This window comes from Heptranchias perlo, chromosome 22 (assembly GCF_035084215.1).
Source record: "Heptranchias perlo isolate sHepPer1 chromosome 22, sHepPer1.hap1, whole genome shotgun sequence".
NCBI lineage: Eukaryota > Metazoa > Chordata > Chondrichthyes > Hexanchiformes > Hexanchidae > Heptranchias > Heptranchias perlo.
The window spans coordinates 18,072,445-18,094,209 of NC_090346.1; the positions used below are offsets into that span (position 1 = coordinate 18,072,445).

Consider the following 21,765-nt stretch of genomic DNA (forward strand, 5'->3'; position numbering starts at 1 on the left):
ATACTATGATTTTCAAAGTGCCCTGTTACCACTTCCTTAATAATGGATTCCAGCATTTTCCCGACGACTGATGTCAGGCTAACCGGCCTGTAGTTCCCTGTTTTCTCTCTCCCTCCTTTCTTGACTCGCAGGGTTACATTTGCTGGGGCCGTTCTAGAATCTAGGGAATTTTGGAAGATCATAACCAATGCATCCACTATCTCTGCAGCTACCTCTTTTAGAACCCTCGGATGTAGGCCATCAGGTTCAGGGGTTTTATCGGCTTTTAGTCCCATTAGTTTCTCAAGTACTTTTTCCACTACTGATTACTTTAGTGTTAGGCACATAGTGTTGGCTTTTGTTTGGGGTGGAGAGTACGATGGGCTTTGCGGGATATGACTCAGACAAGTTTGCCATATTACCTTCCCCCTCTGCTCCTAAAGTCTTTAAAATGACGGACAGGAAAAGACCACCTGGTCCATCCAGCCTGTCCCACACACTTGTGAAAACATATGCATCACAGTATATACACTCCCCACCCGCCCAGAGCCATGTAATCTGGGACAAGCAAAAAACCAGATTAAAAGCTCAAGCCAATTAGGGGGAGGAAAAATCTGGAACATTCCCCTCCGACCCCTGTGGGCGATCATTGTGGCCCTGATTAATGTTATACATTACCCACCTCTTGTACCAGAGATCACTCTGGCCCTGATTAATGTTATACATTATCTACCTATTATACCAGAGATCACTCTGGCCCTGAATTCTATGCATTACGTTACCTACCTTTTGTATGAAGTGATAGAAGCCCATGGAATCGAGGGAAAAGTACGGACTTGGTTAGGAAGTTGGCTGAGCGAAAGGCGACAGAGAGTAGGGATAATGGGAAGTTACTCACATTGGCAGGACGTGACTAGTGGAGTCCCGCAGGGATCTGTCTTGGGGCCTCAATTATTCACAATATTTATTAACGACTTAGATGAAGGCATAGAAAGTCTCATATCTAAGTTTGCCGATGACACAAAGATTGGTGGTATTGTAAGCAGTGTAGATGAAAACATAAAATTACAAAGCGATATTGATAGATTAGGTGAATGGGCAAAACTGTGGCAAATGGAATTCAGTGTAGGCAAATGTGAGGGCATCCACTTTGGATCAAAAAAGGATAGAACAGGGTTCTTTCTAAATGGTAAAAAGTTAAAAACAGTGGATGAACTTAGGGGTTCAGGTACATAGATCATTGAAGTGTCATGAACAGGTGCAGAAAATAATCAATAAGGCAAATGGAATGTTGGCCTTTATATCTAGAGGACTGGAGTACAAGGGGGCAGAAGTTATGCTGCAGCTACACAAAACCCTGGTTAGACCGTACCTGGAGTACTGTGAGCAGTTCTGGGCACCGCACCTTCGGAAGGACATATTGGCCTTGGAGGGAGTGCAGCGTAGGTTTACTAGAATGATACCCGGACTTCGAGGGTTAAGTTACGAGGAGAGATTACACAAATTGGGGTTGTATTCTCTGGAGTTTCGAAGGTTAAGGGGTGATCTGATCGAAGTTTATAAGATATTAAGGGGAACAGATAGGGTGGATAGAGAGAAACTATTTCCGCTGGTTGGGGATTTTAGGAGTAGGGGGCACAGTCTAAAAATTAGAGCCAGACCTTTCAGGAGCGAGATTAGAAAACATTTCTACACACAAAGGGTTGTAGAAGTTTGGAACTCTCTTCCGCAAACGGCAATTGATACTAGCTCAATTGCTAAATTTAAATCTGAGATAGATAGCTTTTTGGCAACCAAAGGTATTAAGGGATATGGGCCAAAGTTAGATCACAGATCAGCCATGATCTTATCAAATGGCGGAGCAGGCATGAGGGGCTGAATGGCCTACTCCTGTTCCTATGTTCCTATCTCCGCCCCAGCCAGAAACAGGTCCAGCTCTTGCTTGAAGGATTTCAGCGAATCACATTCCAGTACCTCACCCAAATGGCCATTCTTCGTATGAGCCTAGACACTGAATGACAGTGGAGGGAGGGGCATCACACCTAGGCTCAGAGGGAGGGGCATCACACCTGGGCTCAGAGGGAGGGAGGGGCATCACACCTGGGCTCAGAGGGAGGGAGGGGCATCACACCTGGGCTCAGAGGGAGGGAGGGGCATCACACCTGGGCTCAGAGGGAGGGAGGGGCATCACACCTGGGCTCAGAGGGAGGGAGGGGCATCACACCTGGGCTCAGAGGGAGGGAGGGGCATCACACCTGGGCTCAGAAAGAGGGAGGGGCATCACACCTGGGCTCAGAGGGAGGGAGGGGCATCACACCTGGGCTCAGAGGGAGGGAGGGAGGGGCATCAACCTGGGCTCAGAGGGAGAGAGGGGGCATCACAGCTGGGCTCAGAGGGGGGCATCACAGCTGGGCTCGGGGGGCATAACACCTGGGCTTGGAGGGAGGGGGAGGGGCATCACAGCTGGGCTCGGAGTGGGGCAACACATCTGGGCTCAGAGGGAGAGTGGGGGCATCACAGCTGGGCTCGGAAGGGGGGCACACAGCTGGGCTCGGAAAGGGGACATCACAGCTGGGCTCAGAGGGAGGGAGGGGCATCACAGCTGGGCTCAGAGGGAGGGAGGGGCATCACACCTGGGCTCGGGGGTGGCATCACACCTGGGCTCGGGGGGAGGGGGTGGCATCACACCTGGGCTCGGAGCGGGGAGGAGGCATCAGACCTGGGCTCGGAGGGGGGAGGAGGCATCAGACCTGGGCTCGGAGGGAGGAGGGGGCATCACACCTGGGCTCAGGGGGAGGGGGAGGCATCGTACCTGGGCTCGGTGGGGAGGGTCGGCATCACACCTGGACTCGGAAGGAGGTAGGTAGGAGCACCCACTCCTGATCACTGTCAAGTGCCCCATGTAAAGTGCATGTATGTGAACCTTGTGTGACGGTAGCATCGCACTTGGCTATGTTGCCCCTCGTGGTCAAGTAATAGTGAGTTGGGCATGGTGTCATAGGGCTGCTATGGAACCATGATCCAGCCTTTGGGGAGAAACTTGGATGGAAATATTAGTTGGGCTCTGACTGCAATTTATGCAAAATGATTTACCCCTAAATTATGTCCATTGTATTTCCCAAAATCTCTGGCACTTTTGGAAGCAGGTACAAGGGGCTGGTTAGTTATGGATCAGGTGTACGAATGAAACTTGAGATACAAACGCACTCCTAGATTTTCCTGTTTGGTAAACTAGCACTGAAACTTGACGTTGCCATAAAGGACATTTAAACGTTGATGTGCAGTGCGGGACCCTCACTCATTTCACTCTCCAGCCTGCTGCATCAACCGCTGTCACTCAACGCCGTTTGGTTCCAGGCCTCCTGCATCTTTACAGCTGCAGAGGATGTTTGCAGGATTACTGAAGCTGTGGATCTGATCTAATCACAAAGACAGTCACATATGAGCCATGCTTAGTATCATTTTGCTCTCTGCCACAGTCAGCGCTTTGATGTGGCAGTAACCAAACCTGCAAATCACTGCCTCCTCTGTGTGTAATTGGATCCACCCTCTCACAACACCATATATCTTAGCATTTTTAGAAAAGGTAGTTAATATATATAATACATTTTGGGGCAGAGTTTTTATGTGCAAATGTATTTAATATATTTAGCCCAGGCTTTCCTGCCTTTGTTGCCCTGTGACATCCACCAATACCTTGAATCCATTCCTTTGAGGAGGGTCTACAGTCCAGTGACTCGCTCTGGACAACCGCACCCCTATCTCCACCCCCCCCCCCCCCCCCCCCGAATTATTTTCATGGCAGGTAGTGGAGGACTGCAGTTTAGGCATTGGAATGAGAGAGGGTGACTGGGAAACTGAAATGAAGGAGGCAATAAGGGAAGGAGAGAGAGACTGAAGGGAAGGGGAGAAAGAGAGAGGGAAGAAATTAGCAAAGGTAATGGAGGGATTTTTTCTAAGATTATCAGTACACTTAGAGGATGTGAATTTTTTTTCAAGGTGTGCTGAATTGCATTGTTGCCTGTGTTTAGTGTCGGGTTGACCTGTTCTCTGGATGTGTCAATGAGCAACGGACATAAAATATAAAAGTGCAATGTCCTTTGGCTCGAGAGCTTCAAGATTTTGCTGCAACAAAATTAACCACGCCCACCCCCCGGTTTGATTCAGCCGGTGTCAGAGTTTGACTTGGAACTGCCGTTCAGTGTGCATTTTAAGAGTGATTTGTTGACCAGGATGTGCCTGTTGAAACTTTCAGCATGACCATAAACCACCACACCTCTCCCTTTTTTCTGTCTTTATGTTACTCATGCTGTTTGTCACACTCTTGAAAACCTACTGTATATATAATCTAAAGTGATGACAACTAAAGGCAGATATGATAGCTAAAGGCAGTTATCGATGCTTTGGAGGTCAGGTGACATCCTATCAGAGTTTGTCACCCAATTTCCCTGATTGCTGGAGTACCTTGGGACTCATTTCTTAAAATGTTCACATGTCTGTCTGTACATAGATGTATTACATACAGTCTCATTTTTCTCTCTAGCTGGTCAGTATTGGCTCTTCCTATAACTATGGAAATGAAGACCAGGCTGAATTTCTTTGTGTGGTCTCCAGGGAGTTGCATAATGCTCCATATGGTACAAACACTGAACACAGCGAAAAAGCCAAGGTGAGTGAAATTGTACAAAGAGATCAAATCTGGCTGACTGGATGGAGGTGCTTGTTTCTGTGGTTTTCATCTGTTATATGAATCCAGCCCAGACAATGGTGATGAAAGTCTTTTTGCTCTGAGGGTTGAGTCCTAACTGAAATGAGTTTGGAGAAGTGTCTGAGCAACGAGCAGACATCCTTTCAATTCTAGGATATGGCTCCCAGTGCCCACGCCCAAATCAACAGGCTGTTCCAGTCCGGATTATTCTTTCTGACTGGATTGTTGCTGAGATGAGATGGTGGTGCACTGAATGCGCAGTACATTACACCGTCCAGTGTAGCAGTGAGCCATACGCAGCAGGATGCCAGTCTGCACTGGGCTAGGGTGGGAGGAGATCAGCTACAGTTACCATTTCTGATCATTATCCAGTGATCCCTGCTGGAGTGTATGGACACAGTGAGTGAGGACAGAGTTCAGCTTGGGACTGTGAGAACTTCTACAGGTGATCAGCCTGTTGATGCTCCATCAAGATTCACCCATGAAGAATGGACACTTGGGTGAGTTACTGAAGGGCTGTTGCGCCCCTCTGGTGTGTCCACACCTTCAGGAGAGGAAGACGACTGCAAAAAAAAAAGGTAAGTGTGTTACTGGATTTCAAATTCATGCAAATAGTAGAGCAGATTATATAACCTTTTGCTAATGACTTTCCTCTACCTATTTCTGTTGAGCACAATTTACATAACCTTTTCTTTTTCTATTGTTGACACGATATAGTTTGAAAACTTAATTGCCTACAACACTCTTTTCCTTCCTGTTTACATTTTTGCATGCTGCATGCTGAACCCAGAGTGAAGATGAAGAGACGGATTGCGATATGAATGACTCAGATTAATTTGAAATAAAATGTACTGGTGAGCACTGGCTACCTGTAGAAAAGCACAAACCCTTTCACTCTCCCTCCGTTTACCTTCTCGCCTGTAGACCTGCCACCTGTGACCCTATCAATCATTTGCCCTGCACTGGACCAGCCTGGATGCTCGTGTGCCTGATAGTACAGTATTGTGCTGTGTGTTGCCCTGGTGTTGCATGCTCTGCTGTGCTAAAAGCAGAGATACTTGGTACAGTCAGCCACGGGATAGCAAACTTCAATTTAGAGGCTATCCGCAAAATACATACACCAAAAATCCCAATTTCTTGACCCTTGCCCTGTTGCCAATTGTACAAGTCTGGGTGCCCCCTACTCTGGCTGCCCCAAACCTCCATTCACAGAGCTGGTGCTACAATTGGCCTCAGTGCCCCAAGACTAGGGAAGATGAAATCGACCAGGGTTCCTACTTTTGATCACCGTCTAGTGATAACCTACTCGAAATATGTGCATGCATGTGTGAACATTCTGTGAGTACAGGACCGGGCTCAGCTCTGATAGCCTGATTGTACCTAATATTTAGTCCCATGTGTGAAAAATTGCCTTTTGACTGAGGCACTTGCAATGTCATACCACAGTGAAGAGTCAACGTCTTCAGGAGGGGAGAGGGGGGAAGGCAAGGCATAGATTTGCCCGTCTGTCCTAGCTTGACTTTGAATGTGTTTCAAACACTGAACCAATGTTTTCTGTGTCATAAGAAATAAGAGGAGTAGGCCATATGGCCCCTCGAGCCTGGTCCACCATTAAATCAGATCATGGCTGATCTTCAACCTCAACTCCACTTTCCTGCCTGATCCCCATATCCCTTGATCTCAGACTTGAATATACTCAATGATTGAGCAGCCACAATCCTCTGGGGTAGAGAATTCCAAAGATTCACAACCCTCTGAGTGAAGAAATTGCTCCTCATCTCAGTCCTAAATGGCTGACCCCTTATCCTGAGACTGTGACCCCTAGTTCTAGACTCTCCAGTCAGGGGAGACAACCTCTCATTCTTCCAAACTCCAGAGAGTATAGTCAATAAATAAGTGTGTCAATAAATGCACGCTTCATTTCAGTGCCAGCCAGCAGCACCATAACTTAGTGACATTGTTATTGTCATTAATCAGAAAATATTGCAGAAATAAAACTAGTCTAAGTGCAAACACCTCTCATTGTATTGTTCTGGTTCTGTGATGCTGAGAATTGTATCTGTCAGGTTGATTGTATAAGCAGAGGAAGTCTGTGTGACCATTTAGTTGTGATATTGGGAGCAGTAGCCAGGTGAGCTAGACCTCCCCTCAGCCAATGTACTACCTGCATTCTCATGCAACAGTCGACATAGAGAGCTGGCATTCAGTTGGGAACAGTCAGTTGCTACTGATTGGAGTATTTTACTATTTTTAATGATTGGGGAGAGGCAAGGAAGTGGGTTTTGGGTTGAACGGCTGTTCTCCCATTCTGCTGAGTTCTTTGCTCCTAATGCCTGTAAATACTTGATCTGATCTTTCCACATTTCTTTCTCCCCTCCTCTGTTGAAGGTGCTGACTCTTGGGTCACAGTTCACAGGGAATGACAGTCCTTCAGTACCTCATCAGCAGTGGCCCTCAAATCACTGAGCCTAAACAGTGAGTGTCAGCTGAGTATTTGATGAGCATGGCTGGCATCAGAGCTGAGCCTGCTCCTCCTGTCCAGTGATGCCCACACACCCAACCGGGCTCACTGGATCACGTCCAGTAGCAGACACCCTGGCTGATGTGTGTGAGATCTGCGGTATATTATGGGATGTGTTGCCGAAATGATGTATCTGAGATTTGCAGTATATTATGGGATGTGTTGCCGGGGCGGTGTATCTGCGATCTGCGGTATATTATGGGATGTGTTGCCGGGGCGGTGTATCTGCGATCTGCGGTATATTATAGGATGTGTTGCCGGGGCGGTGTATCTGCGATCTGCGGTATATTATGGGTTGTAATGATGGGATTACTGTAACTGATATTTTTACTTTCTCTTATAGATTCTGCAAGAACGAGGATCACGGATGTGAAGTCAGTATTGGCCTCTGAAGCAATTTTAAGTTATTTTACTTTCTGGAGGACGTGCAAGGGGAAGCAGGGAGCAGCCATGGCATTATTTGGAGCATGGGCTCTGTGACATGAAAATTTCTTGCAAAACCTTTAAACCTGGATCTCTCTGTCTGTCTCCACTGTACTAAGACTGAGTTTTCTTACTGACGGTAAACATTTCAAGAGTTTAGAAACCAAACGTTTATGCGTTATAAAGACGTATATCGAAGCACGTCTGTACTACCAAGGGGCAGCAGTAACACCTCAGTGACGGGGACACATCTGGCCAGATGCCTGCTCAGGTGCTCCTTCCCCATTCTGCGATTAGACCAATGAATTCCTATTTATAAAAAAACTAGGTTAAAATGATTATACTTGTAAGTATATTTTGCAAAGAAGTCTGGAGCCTGAACTGAGTATAACTGAAGGATAGTTTGTTGATTTATGGAGCAGAGGCTGTGCCAGATTCAACAGGCACATACTTCCACCAATGCCTCTTTGGTTAGACTATTTCCTTTAGAAATGGTTTTGTAGGCGGCAGAAGGAACCAGATTAAGTGGCTGTGTCATTGTCACTCACTGTACCTTGTAAACAGACTCTTTTAGTTTGCTGGATGTGCTGTGGGTGCTCTGGAGGGGACTGAGATGGGCCCAAGCAGTTCCAGCTGGGGTTTGGGATTTTATTATGAAAGTCAGCCACTGCGGTCTAGTAAAAGCAGTTTCTATTATAGATCATTGGGGAAACAAATGAGTACAAGAAACTATAAAATCCTGACGGAATATTTTTAAACTGGTTGCATGGTTTATTGCTTTTTATTTTACTAATTGTTGTTTTAAAAATCTGAGACGTTTGTATGCTTTAGGATTCCCTTGTATATATTTTTTAGGGTTCTTGTGTATTATTAAAGACCTATAGGTTGAGCAGTTAATTTTTTCCAGTACGTTTTAAACCTTTATATAAAAAAAAGCCCATCTAATCCCAACACTTGGACTTGTTGAAATTTCAGCTCTGTTTTTTCAGAACCACCTTTCAACAATGTTTGTTCTCGCTGTCATAAACTCCTGGGTCCTGTCTCTGTCTTTAGTACATTTTTATTTCACACTTATTTCTTGAACATTGTCCGTGTTCGATGATGGCCATTTAAACAAAAATCACCTCAGCACAACAGTTTAGCTGAATGACTATTACATCGAGCTGCATGTGCTGAATAGGGAACTTCTTTTCCCATGTTGGGTGTTGCGGGCTCCTGCTCCTTCTCACTCTCCCACTCTGTTAATGAAGGTCTAGTTTTCTGTTTCACTTTCTTTCCTAATCAGACATGTAAACAATCTTCGGGGGTAGTTAAATATCCAAGCCCTCTGGCAAAGCAGAAGGTTCTAGTCTCAGTTAGGGTGATGTTATGGGCCCTACAGTTGATCCTGGTGCTGTTGGATGAGAGAGGGAGAAGGGGGGACATCAGCCAGTTTCTGTCACTTGATTTCAGGGCATCTGTTGGATGAAGCAGAGGGGACGAGATATCAGTTGGAATTCCTGTTCCTGCTCACCATCCATTGACTCATGCTGGAAAGGGCGTGCATGGGACACAAGGTGACAACAGGATCTGGTTCAGCTGTACCCACCCCCCCCACTCCTACAGTGAAATAGGCTCCTAAAACGTCCCTCTCTAAGCAAACACAGGGAAAATTCGCCATTTGAGTGAGATTAACTGGCATTCCACGGAGCAATACCCCAGTGAGAAGCCAACACCAACAGGGGAAAAGAAAAAATTGGAGAAATAACAGCCAGGCTCCCCCTGTCTGCACCTGCTGGGCTGGGCAAGCAGCATTTACACCTTATCCAAGAGCCCCACACACCGTTTCCCCAGCCGTTTACACAGCCCCACATACTATTTCTCCAGCTGTTTACACAGATCAAACTGAACATATCAACACAAAGGACAGCATTCCAACAGTTTACAAAACAGAAACAGCCAGGAACACAACAGGGAGGGGTCGGATATGGAGGGAGGGAGAGATGAGAAGTACAAAAAATATCAAATTGGGTATACAGTATTATACAGAGTTTCCACATCTGTTTACACAGCTTCACACACTGTTTCCCATCTGTTTACTCAGCCCCACACACTGATTCCCCGGCTGTTTACACAGCCCCACGCACCATTCACACAGCCCCACACACTACTCCCGCAGCTGTTTACACAGCCCCAAACACCGATTCCCCAGCTGTTTACACAGCCCCAAACACCGTTCCCCCATCTGTTTACACAGCCCCACACACCACTCCCCCAGCTGTTTACACAACCCCACACACTAATTCTCCAGCTGTTTACACAGCCCCACACACCACTCCCCCAGCTGTTTACACAACCCCACACTGCTCCCCCAGCTGTTTACACAGCCCCACACACCACTCCCCCAGCTGTTTACACAGCCCCACATAACGTTTCTCCAGCTGTTTACACAGATCAAACTGAACATATCAACACAAAGGACAGCATTCCAACAATTTACAAGACAACAGAAACAGCCAGGAACACAACAGGGAGGGGTCGGATATGGAGGGAGAGAGAGATGAGAAGTACAAAAAATATCAAATCGGGTATACAGTATTATACAGTGTTTCCGCATCCATTTACACAGCCCCAAACACAATTCCCCCAGCTGTTTACACAGCCCCACACACCGCTCCCCCAGCTGTTTACACAGCCCCACACACCGCTCCCCCAGCTGTTTACACAGCCCCACACACTGCTCCCCCAGCTGTTTACACAGCCCCACACACTGCTCCCCCAGCTGTTTACACAGCCCCACACACTGCTCCCCCAGCTGTTTACACAGCCCCACACACTGCTCCCCCAGCTGTTTACACAGCCCCACACACTGCTCCCCCAGCTGTTTACACAGCCCCACACACCGATTTCTCCAGCTGTTTACACAGCCCCACACACCGATTTCTCCAGCTGTTTACACAGATCAAACTGAACATATCAACACAATGGACAGAGTTCCAAGACAACAGAAACAGCCAGGAACACAACAGGGAGGGGCCATATATGGAAGGGGAGAGAGATGAGAAGTACAAAAAATATCAAATCGAGTATACGGTATACGGCGTTTCCGCATCTGTTTACACAGCCCACACACCGTTCCTCCATCTGTTTACACATCCCACACACCGTTCCTCCATCTGTTTACACAGCCCACACACCGTTCCTCCATCTGTTTACACAGCCCACACACCGTTCCTCCATCTGTTTACACAGCCCACACACCGTTCCTCCATCTGTTTACACAGCCCACACACCGTTCCTCCATCTGTTTACACAGCCCACACACCGTTCCTCCATCTGTTTACACAGCCCACACACCGTTCCTCCATCTGTTTACACAGCCTCACACACCGCTCCCCCATCTGTTTACACAGCCTCACACACCGCTCCCCCATCTGTTTACACAGCCCACACACCGTTCCTCCATCTGTTTACACAGCCCACACACCGTTCCTCCATCTGTTTACACAGCCTCACACACCGCTCCTCCATCTGTTTACACAGCCTCACACACCGCTCCCCCATCTGTTTACACAGCCTCACACACCGCTCCCCCATCTGTTTACACAGCCTCACACACCGCTCCCCCATCTGTTTACACAGCCTCACACACCGCTCCCCCATCTGTTTACACAGCCTCACACACCGCTCCCCCATCTGTTTACACAGCCTCACACACTGCTCCCCCATCTGTTTACACAGCCTCACACACTGCTCCCCCATCTGTTTACACAGCCTCACACACCGTTCCTCCATCTGTTTACACAGCCCACACACCGTTCCTCCATCTGTTTACACAGCCTCACACACTGCTCCCCCATCTGTTTACACAGCCTCACACACCGCTCCCCCATCTGTTTACACAGCCTCACACACCGTTCCCCCATCTGTTTACACAGCCTCACACACCGCTCCCCCATCTGTTTACACAGCCTCACACACCGTTCCCCCATCTGTTTACACAGCCTCACACACCGTTCCCCCATCTGTTTACACAGCCTCACACACTGTTCCCCCATCTGTTTACACAGCCTCACACACCGTTCCCCCATCTGTTTACACAGCCTCACACACCGTTCCCCCATCTGTTTACACATCCCCACACACAGTCCCCTTGTGGATGTGGTGTATAACAACCTCCACTCCCAGTGATGGTCTGAAACCAACAACTGGAAGATCCACCACAGTAACAAATTAACCTACCCAAAACCCTCATGGCGTGACTTGGATTGGGAGCTTGCTGGGCAGTGACTGCTCCGACTGCCACTTTTCAAATAATACTTCGAGAGCCGTAGAGCTGAAAATCTAGGTTCTCAGTTGGGTTTATCGAAACTTGACATCCGCACCCCCTCTCTCCAAACCCATATTGTGTTCTAAGGGTGCACTAACTAAAATGAAGGGAGGGAGTAGTGCGGATAAAGGGATCGTGTGGGTAAGAGAATCACAACCTAAAGCAAAACCAAACTGCTTAAAAACAGATGCATGGATGGACACTGGAAATGCTGCAGTTACTGATTGACTGGAACCCTGGATGTCTGGGTGATTAAGAGGGCTGCAGAATCTGTATGCTTCTTGGCTGTGGGGAATCTCCACCTGTGGCAAACTCTTCACATTCTGAACATGTCAGAGTCTTTTTTGGTTGCTTCGGCTCACTGCAAATGCATTTAGCTGCACTAAGGTACACAAGGTATAGGATATAAAAGCCAAGAGGTAATGTGTCTATATAGAACCTTAATTAGATCTCGGAGTACTGTGTGCGGTTTTGGGCTTCACACTATAGATGGATTTTGAGGCTTTAGAGAGGGTAGAGATGGACTTGGACGCTGCCTGGTGTGAGGAAATACAAATAGGGAGAAAGGCTTGAAAAATTGGGGCTTTTGATAGAACGACGTAGATTATGGGCCAATATAACAGACGTGTTTAAATTAAAAAAGGATGGGACAGAGTAGATAGAAGCAGTCTGTATTCAGTAGTTGAGGAGCCATAAATACATGATCAAATGTAAGTGATTTAGAATAGAGGGCAGGAGAAACATCTTCACAGAGAGTTGTGAGGCATTGGAATTCACTTCCAGGGTTAGTTGTTGAGGCAGAAACTGTAACATTCCAGATTAGATTGGAGAGGGGGATGAAGGAATATGGGAACAGGGTGGGTCAACATGATCAGAACTATTTGCTCATCTAAAGGGTAAACATTGATCAGGACTGGTTGGGCCAAATGGCCTGTTTCCATGTCGTAACTTCTATGTATTTCTGTAGGTCTTTGTAGTTAGCAACTAAATGGTTAAATTCATTGTTCTGATTTTTTTAGGGGGAGGAGAGGAGGGAAAAGAATTTTGAATCTACAACTTATAAGCTCCCTTCGTGGCTCGTTCTATAACTGACCCTTACAGACCAGTGGGTCACAGGTTTGTCACCTGATCTGTGCTGAATTAGCGAGTCTGAGCTGGGATAGTAGTAGCGGGCTGCAATTGGCCTCAGCACCTGGGCTAGGAGGGGATAATCAGCCACGGTTCCTGCTTCTGATCACTGAGGCAGTAGTGACACTCCCCACAGTCAAATAGCCTGCCTACACGTAAGCTTGTAGATGAAGACTGGTCACAGGGGTGAGGTATCAGAGACTGACTGGCAGCTGTGCAAACCGTGCCCCAGCATGGAGTTAGAGCTCTCAGCAGATTAGGAGAGGAGGAAATTGGTAAATAAAATGATGTACTGGTTGTTCCACTTGAGGTCAGGGCTGTGTACGGCTCAACTTCTGATCTCTGTAAATAGTCCAGGAGCAGAGGTAATGAGATGTTAATTGTTTAAGGGCTATGCTTATGTCTTAAAAGAAGTGGCTACAGAGATAGTGGATGCATTGGTTGTAACCTTCCAAAATTCACTAGATTCTGGAAAGGTCCCAGCGGATTGGAAAACTGCAAATGTAACGCCCCTATTCAAGAAAGGAGTGAGACAGAAAAGGTAACTATAGATCAGTTAGCCTAACATCTGTCATTGGGAAAATGCCGGAATCGATTATTAAGGAAGTAGTAGCAGGACATTTAGAGACTCAAAATAACATCAAGGAGAGTCAACATGGTTTTATGAAGGGGAAATCATGTTTGACAAATTTATTAGAGTTCTTTGAGGAAGTAACAAGCAGGGTGGATAAAGGGGAACCAGTAGATGTAGTGTATTTGGATTTCCAAAAAGCATTAGATAAGGTGACACATAAAAGGTTACTGCACAAGATAAAAGCTCATGGTGTTGGTAATATATTAACATAGGTAGAAGATTGGCTAACTAACAAAAGAGAGTCAGGATAAAAGGGTCATTTTCAGGATGGCAATCTGTAACTAGTGGGGTGCCACAGGGATCAGTGCTGGGGCCTTAACTATTTACAATACATATCAATGACTTGGATGAAGGAAGCGAATGTACTGTGGCCAAATTTGCTGATGATACAAAGATGGACACAAAGTGTTAAGCGAGTGGGCAAAAATTTGGCAGATGGAGTATAATGTGGGAAAATATGAAGTCATCCACTTTGGGAGGAAGAATAAAAAAGCAAAAAACTATATAAATGGAGAAAGACTACAGAATGCTGCGGTACAGAGGGATTTGGGTGTCCTCATACATGAAACACAAAAAGTTAGCATACAGGTGCAGCAGGTAATTGGGAAGGCAAATGGAATGTTGGCCTTTATTTGAAGGGGGATGGAGTATAAAAGCAAGGAAGTCTTGCTACAACTGTACAGGGTGCTGGTGAGACTACACCTGGAGTACTGCATACAGTTTTGGTCTCCTTATTTAAGGAAGGATATACTTGCATTGGAGGCGGTTCAGAGAAGGTTCACTAGGTTGATTCCGGGTATGGAAGGGTTGTCTTATGAGGAAAGATTGAACAGGTTGGGCCTATACTCACTGGAGTTTAGAACGAGAGGAGATCTTATTGAAACATACATGATTCTGAGGGGACTCGATAGGGTAGATGCTCATGGGAGAATCTAAAACTAGGGGGCATAGTCTCAGAATAAGGGGTCGCCTGTTTAAGACGGAGATGAGGAGGAATTTCTTCTCTCAGAGGGTCGTGAACCTTTGGAATTCTTTGCTGAATCATTGAATATATTCAAGGCTGCGTTAGACAAATTTTTGATCAGCAAGGGAGTCAAAGGATACGGGTAACAGGCGGGAAAGTGGAGTTGAGGCCAAAATCAGATTTTTTTTATTTGTTCATGGGATGTGGGCGTCGCTGGTGAGGCCAGCATTTATTGTCCATCCCTAATTGCCCTTGAGAAAGTGGTGGTGAGCCGCCTTCTTGAACTGCTGCAGTCCATGTGGTGAAGGTTCTCCCACCGAGATTGTATCAGATCAGCCATGATCTCATTGAATGGCAGAGCAGGCTCGAAGGGCCAAATGGCCTACTCCTGCTCCTATCTCTTATGTTCTTATGTCCAAGGGAGCCCCTTCCTTATCACAATTGCAAAGGTATAGTTGGTTGATTTTGGGAATTAAATTCACGTGAACTGCTATCAAAAGATGCTGGTTTTGGCCCCTGAGAGGATCGAGGGTTTGGGGGAGTGTGGTCTGCCGGACTGTGTATTCCTGTTCATTCTTCCAAAACCTACTCATTATTTTTTTTGATGTGATAAATCTGCAGAAACTGAAAGTTTTTATGTAAATTGCTGGGCTTGGCTGAACACAATAAAAACCTATCCCGCGCTCTCAGTGTGCGATGGTATCTAATAGTCGCGTTTACACCGTGTATGATCAAGCTGAAATCTCCCAAAGCCCTTCACACAATTAATCACTTTGGAAGTACAGTGACATGAGGGCAATTGCAGCTGCCATTCCGTGCCTGCTCCCCACAGCCAGCAACAAGGTGGGTGACCTGGGAGCACTGGCAGTACCATGGAATGAGACAGGACAGGGCCTCGGTATAATGTCTCATCTGAAGCATGGCACCTCCTTTACTGCCTGGATTGTGAGCCCAATCCCTCAATGTTCTGGCCCAGGGATGGGAGAGTTACTAACAGCACCGAGCGCCTGTAACAGCCATAGACTGCAAATTGTCCTCTCAAGAAGGTCTGTGTTTGATCGCCAGTCTGCTGAGTTCACTGGGTGGTGGGTGCAGTGCCTCAGCCCCTCTTTGGGTGGGAGGAAAGAATCAGCCCTGTCCCTGGTGCCGACTCCTGCCGGAAAATGCATGTGAAAGTCGGTTAAGGACTGTGGCTTCCCAACGCTCCCTGTCTAGTCACATACCTGAAGGCTGTTCACGGACAGACACCCACGCAAGAGCCCGTGCCTGCAGGAAAGGAGGGGAGAAGATTGGAGGGGTCAATTTATGAAACGCTGCACATTGGGTATTAAATCCCAGAAGTGGCCCTCGATTGCTGCCTGGGTTCACCATCGTTCATCAATCCTGGACATTTAGAAAAGTTTGGGGACTTTAGGTGTTTTGCAGCTGACTCTTCCCCAATGTGTCCCTCAGACCCCCATCCTGGTCGGGTCTGCACAGGGTTCCTGAATTCTGCAGCGTGAGGATCAAACCTGCCCAGGATAAGAGCAAAGTCTCCACACATTGAATCTCAGTCCTCAGTCGCACTTCAGATGTTCTGGTTTTGATCGACTTTCTATCTCCCAATGATTTGTGAGTAAATAAACCGCTGGCTGTGGAACTGAGGCCTGGCGATCGGGAAGGTTCCAGGTTCGATTCTCAGTCTGTTCCGACCCCACTGGTCTCAGACTGAGCCACCACAGTGCTAGAACCAGGAAGAGTCAGCCTGGGTCCTCATGTCCCGCCTGTGCCCCCGCTGGAAAGTGCAAGTGTGCGTACAACAGGTGAGGATGTGAACAGGTTAAGCTGTGACTGCCTCCGTGGTTGAATTGCCTGCTGATACTCAACGAAAAGACTGGTCACTGGTGTCAGGAACTGGAGGGCAGCCACCTCTCCGTCCCCACCGGAGGGGGGAGCTTTCAATTAGAAATTGGGATGAACATTTGAATTTGGGACAGCCGCGAGTAGGGACTGCTGCCCTATTTCAAAGGACCAGCGTGAGTTCCCGTGGAGTGGGTCATAAGGGGTTAAGTGGGAAATTAGACGAGCAGAGTTACTGCCACACTGGTGGGAGATTTAGAACTTAAAATGAAATGTCTTCTCTGACTGATGATAAACCCATCTCCAAATCTTATCAACGAGTGTAAGTTAATTTGCAATGGAATACGATGCCTGGATATCTGTCCCATAAAACTCTATAATTGGTTTATGATGCTGTGCTCCACTCCATTAAATGGACAAATATTGACTTTCTCTGAAGATACTGTTGTATTTAACTTGCTCTTAAACGTCTCGTTCACAAGCTTGGTGCCCAGGTTCAGCTCTTCACATTCTTGGCCTGATATAGGTGTGTGGGGAGGGGGTGATTAAGGAGGAGATAAAGTGATCGCAGAAAGCTCACATTACACTTGATTCACTACAGACTTGGGCAGTATTTAGACGCAGCAGGTCGGGCTGAGTCAGGAAAGCACAAAGCTGCAGCCTCCTCCTTCTCACTGCAGGCCTTGTATTGAGACGATGGCTTCTTCCTCCTGAACTTTCCACCATAAATGGCATTTGCCAGCCTGATGCCCCAATCTATTCAAATCTTTCTGTGTATTGAATCCTTGCTGCCCTCTTGGGGCCCCACCCCCGCTTCAGCAGCAAGCAATTCAAAATCATTACTTTACACAGTAACAGGCCGAGAAATCGCTGTCTGTCACCCCCGATCTGATCTGGTGGCTCCATGTACAGCTTCCCTCTGATTCAACCAGAATCTCAAACACTTCACCTCACCCTGGACCATCTCCGATGTGATGCTGTGCCCGATCATAACACGTCCACTTGGTCTGTTATTTCCCTCAAGAACTCCAATAACTTCCCTCTCCTAAATCCATGCAAACTCTCATGATTCCATATTTGCCGAAGTGATTCATTATTTCCTCCTTCAGGTAACACTGTAGGTCTCGGGTTCAGTGGTCTGTTTACATTTGCCCTTCCCCAGTCCTTGACGCCTCCTTGGAGATACCAGCAAGACATGTCCAAGGTTCCTGGTCACTTCTTGGGGATCCAGGTCAGGGGCCTTGAGGTTTCTGAGTGGCCGTTTATCAAATGTTTAACTTGGAATTTCTCACGTGCCTAACATTTCCTAATTCGGGCCAGGAATTCTACTCCTGCATTGGGACAGGATTCCTGAATTGTGTCGGTGAACAGACACATTCGGATAAAGTGCCTGTTTACTCTGAATATATTTCCAAAACACTTCCCTGCTGCGTTTTGTGTTCCTACCCGGAGATGTGGGATTTATTGCTGCCCCCAGCTCTCTGCTACCTCGCACAAGTGACTTCTTAATGTGTGACTCTAGTCAGTGAGTGTTGTTACTGTTCAGCCGTGAGGAGCAGCAGCACAGTCCTGATCCAAATATTAAAGTTTCAGCACCTGTACCAGACTCCCCTCAAGTGGTCCACACCCATCGAGGATCTGCCATGTCCCCCTCGGGGGCCCAGGGCTCACAATGTAACCCCGCACACTGCAATCTGTATCGGGTTCTTACCTATGCCTCCTATCAATTCGGAAGAACTTTGATGCTAGGCCCCTTCCACTGAATGGCTGCTGCGCTGTGGTTAGAGCAAAGGCGGTCAGACGTTCTGTCTGCACTGCAGGGACTTACGGGGGGGAAATCTCCCTGAGATCACAAAAAAAAAACCAAAACATTTCACGGAGGCAGAAGAATGAACAAGCCATCAGGAGAAAGTAGGAGGGGTGCCCAAAAGCTTGGTGAAAGAGGTGGATTTTAAGGAGAAGTTGGGAGGTGGTTTAGAGGGGAATTCCAGAGTTTGGGACCTGGGCAGCTAAAGGCACATCCACCAATGGTGGGACAAAGGGAGGGGGATACACAGGAGTCCCGAATTAGAGGAACAGAGAATTTCGGGGTGGGGTTTGGCAGTTGGAGCACTGAAGGGGGTTACAGAGATAGGGAGGGGTGGTGATGCCTTGTAGGGAATTTAAATTTTGATGCGTTGTAGGCACCAGCAGCCAGTGTAGGTCAAGGAGCACTGGGGTGATGGATGAGCGAGACTTGGTGCGGGAAAGGATAAGGCAGCAGAATTTTGGATCAACTGAAGTTTATATGGCCCCACATCTCATTATTTAGGATGTGGAGATGCCGGTGATGGACTTGGGTTGACAAATGTAAGGAATCTTACAACACCAGGTTATAGTGCAACTGTTTTATTTGAAAATCACAAGCTTTCGGAGGCTTTCTCCTTCGTCAGGTGAGCGAGTGTGGGATTCCATGGAAGGTTACCGCATTTATATTCAGAGAACAATACCTGGTGATTACAGATAATCTTTCCAACTGCCCGTTGTCAAGGCAATCAAAGTGTTCAGACAGAGTGATGTTACCTACAGGACCACCGAATACACAAACGGCCAGAACACAAAACAGAGAGAGAGAGGGAGAGAAACATCCGAAAGGAAAAGAAAGACAGAGAATGACCCGTTGTGTTAAAAAGATAACTTTTTTTCGCTGGTGGGGTTACGTGTAGCGTGACATGAACCCAAGATCCCGGTTGAGGCCGTCCTCATGGGTGCGGAACTTGGCTATCAATTTCTGTTCGACAATTTTGTGTTGTCGTGTGTCTCGAAGGCCGCCTTGGAGAATGCTTACCCGAAGATCGGTGGCTGAATGTCCTTGACTGCTGAAGTGTTCCCCGACTGGGAGGGAACCCTCCTGTCTGGCGATTATTGCGCGGTGTCCGTTCATCCATTGTCGCAGTGTCTGCATGGTCTCGCCAATGTACCATGCTCCGGGGCATCCTTTCCTGCAACGTATGAGGTAGACAACGTTGGCCGAGTCACAGGAGTATGAACCATATACTTGGTGGGTGGTGTCCTCTCGTGTGATGGTGGTGTCTGTGTCGATGATCTGGCATGTCTTGCAGAGGTTGCCGTGGCAGGGTTGTGTGGTGTCGTGGACGCTGTTCTCCTGAAAGCTGGGTAATTTGCTGCGAACGATGGTCTGTTTGAAGGCGAGTAGTGGAGGTGTGGGGATGTTCGTCGTCATCGATGACATGTTGAAGGCTGCGGAGAACATGGCGTAGTTTCTCCGCTCCGGGGAAGTACTCATTATTTAGTTTAAGGCTGGGGTTCTTTTAGACCAAGAGCAGCCCGGATAGAGGTCTTTAAAATTATGAACAATTGTAAACAATTTTACAACACCAAGTTATAGTCCAACAAATTTATTTTAAATTTCACAAGCTTTCGGAGGCCTTCGAGACACATGACAACGCAAAATCGTCGAGCAGAAATTGATAGCCAAGTTCCACACCCATGAGGACGGCCTCAACCGGGATCTTGGGTTCATGTCACACTACACGTAACCCCACCAGCGAACAAATGTTATCTGTTTTTAATATAACGGGTCATTGACTGTCTTCCTTTCTCTCTCTCTTTTTTGGGGGGGGGGGTTTGTATATTTGGTGGCCTTTTAGGTGACACCTCTCTGTCTGCTCACTGTGATTGCCTTGGCAACGGGCAGTAATCACCAGGCATTGTTCTGTGATTTACAAATGTGAAGGATTCGAAAATTTCATTTCCACACCATTCACCTGAGGAAGGAGGAAGCCTCCGAAAGCTTGTGAAATTTAAAATAAATTTGTTGGACTATAACTTGGTGTTGTAAAATTGTTTACAATTGTCAACCCCAGTCCATCACCGGCATCTCCACATCACATTTAAAATTATGAAGGGTCCCATAGGATGGATGTGGAGAAACCGTTTCCACTTGTGAGTCCAGAACAAGAGGGCGACGTAGGAAAGCTCCGAAAGCTTGTGATTTCAAATAAACCTGGTGTTGTACAACTCCTTACATAAATATAAGATAGCCATTAACAGATCAAATAACGATTTCAGGGGTAATTTCTTTATAAAGAGTGGTGAGAACGTGGAACTCGCTGCCACGCGGAGTGATTGATGCATTCACGAGGGATAAGGGGGCAGGGTAGGAAGAGGCCGGTGTGAAGACCAGTTTATGTGCTGTAGGTTTTATGGTACATCCCCTCATCTTGTCTCAGAAACGCCTGAAACTGCTTCACTTACAATTAATTACTTTAGCGTGAAGCGTTCGGGACAACGTCAGGCAATTCCCTAATCCCCACAAAGTTGGGGTACACCTCCTACTGTCAGCACTTAAGTCTTGAACCCCAAAACATTTTCCTCAGCTGTGAGGTCTCACCGAGCTCTACAGGCCGTTACCTTCTGGGGAGAGTGAGGGGCAAAGAGGAGGGGGAGTGAGGGGGAAAGGGGGGAGTGAGGGGGGAAGGAGGAGGGGGGAGTGAGGGGGGAAGGAGGAGGGGGGAGTGAGGGGGGAAGAGGAGGGGGGAGTGAGGGGGAAAGGGGGAGTGAGGGGGAAGGAGGAGGGGGGAGTGAGGGGGGAAGGGGGAAGAGGAGGGGGGAGTGAGGGGGAAAGGGGGGAGTGAGGGGGAAGGAGGAGGGGGGAGTGAGGAGTGAGGGGGGAAGAGGAGGGGGGAGTGAGGGGGAAAGGGGGGAGTGAGGGGGGAAGGAGGAGGGGGGAGTGAGGGGGGAAGGGGGGAGTGAGGGGGGAAGAGGAGGGGGGAGTGAGGGGGAAGGGGGGAGTGAGGGGGAAGGGGGGAGTGAGGGGGGAAGAGGAGGGGGAAAGACCAGGTGAACAGTTTCACGCAGAGAGCGGGCGGTGAACAGAATCCCGGTTTCCGAGCTCTGTTCTCCCAGCGGCGGGACCGCGATTCCCGGAGCAGCGCATTTGGAGATTAATAAATTGGGTCAAATAGAAAACGTGGCCGCCAATGGGAGCATAGCAAGATCCCAAAAACAGCAAGTGGATCGATCGATCCATCGATCAGTTTATCTGTTCTTGATTGAGGGAAACATCGGTCAATACCGGCGGCGGGGTCAGAGGTTACGGGGCGGGGCCTAATTCAGAAGTTCTCGTACCGGAAATGCCTGGTATGCTTTAGGGGACTAACGCGGTGCCTGCAGGAAATTAGTTTTTACGGTGTCTCTGGCGGGACAAGGCCCCAAGCCCCCAAGCCCCAGGCTCGGCTTTATTTCTCTGCCTCATGCG

General features: G+C 47.7%; 1 protein-coding gene across 2 annotated transcripts in view; it reads left to right on the top strand.

The window, feature by feature from the left end:
- The window catches only part of kctd5a (potassium channel tetramerization domain containing 5a), a 74,039-nt gene extending 65,658 nt beyond the window's left edge, over positions 1 to 8,381 (top strand). For both annotated transcript variants that reach the window (XM_068003076.1, XM_068003078.1), the window contains 2 exons: positions 4,523 to 4,648; positions 7,552 to 8,381. In XM_068003076.1, coding sequence (XP_067859177.1) covers positions 4,523 to 4,648; positions 7,552 to 7,581 — 156 coding nt within the window. In that variant the 3' untranslated portion in view covers positions 7,582 to 8,381. The remainder of the gene's footprint in view (positions 1 to 4,522; positions 4,649 to 7,551) is intronic.
- Positions 8,382 to 21,765: the final 13,384 nt, after the last annotated feature.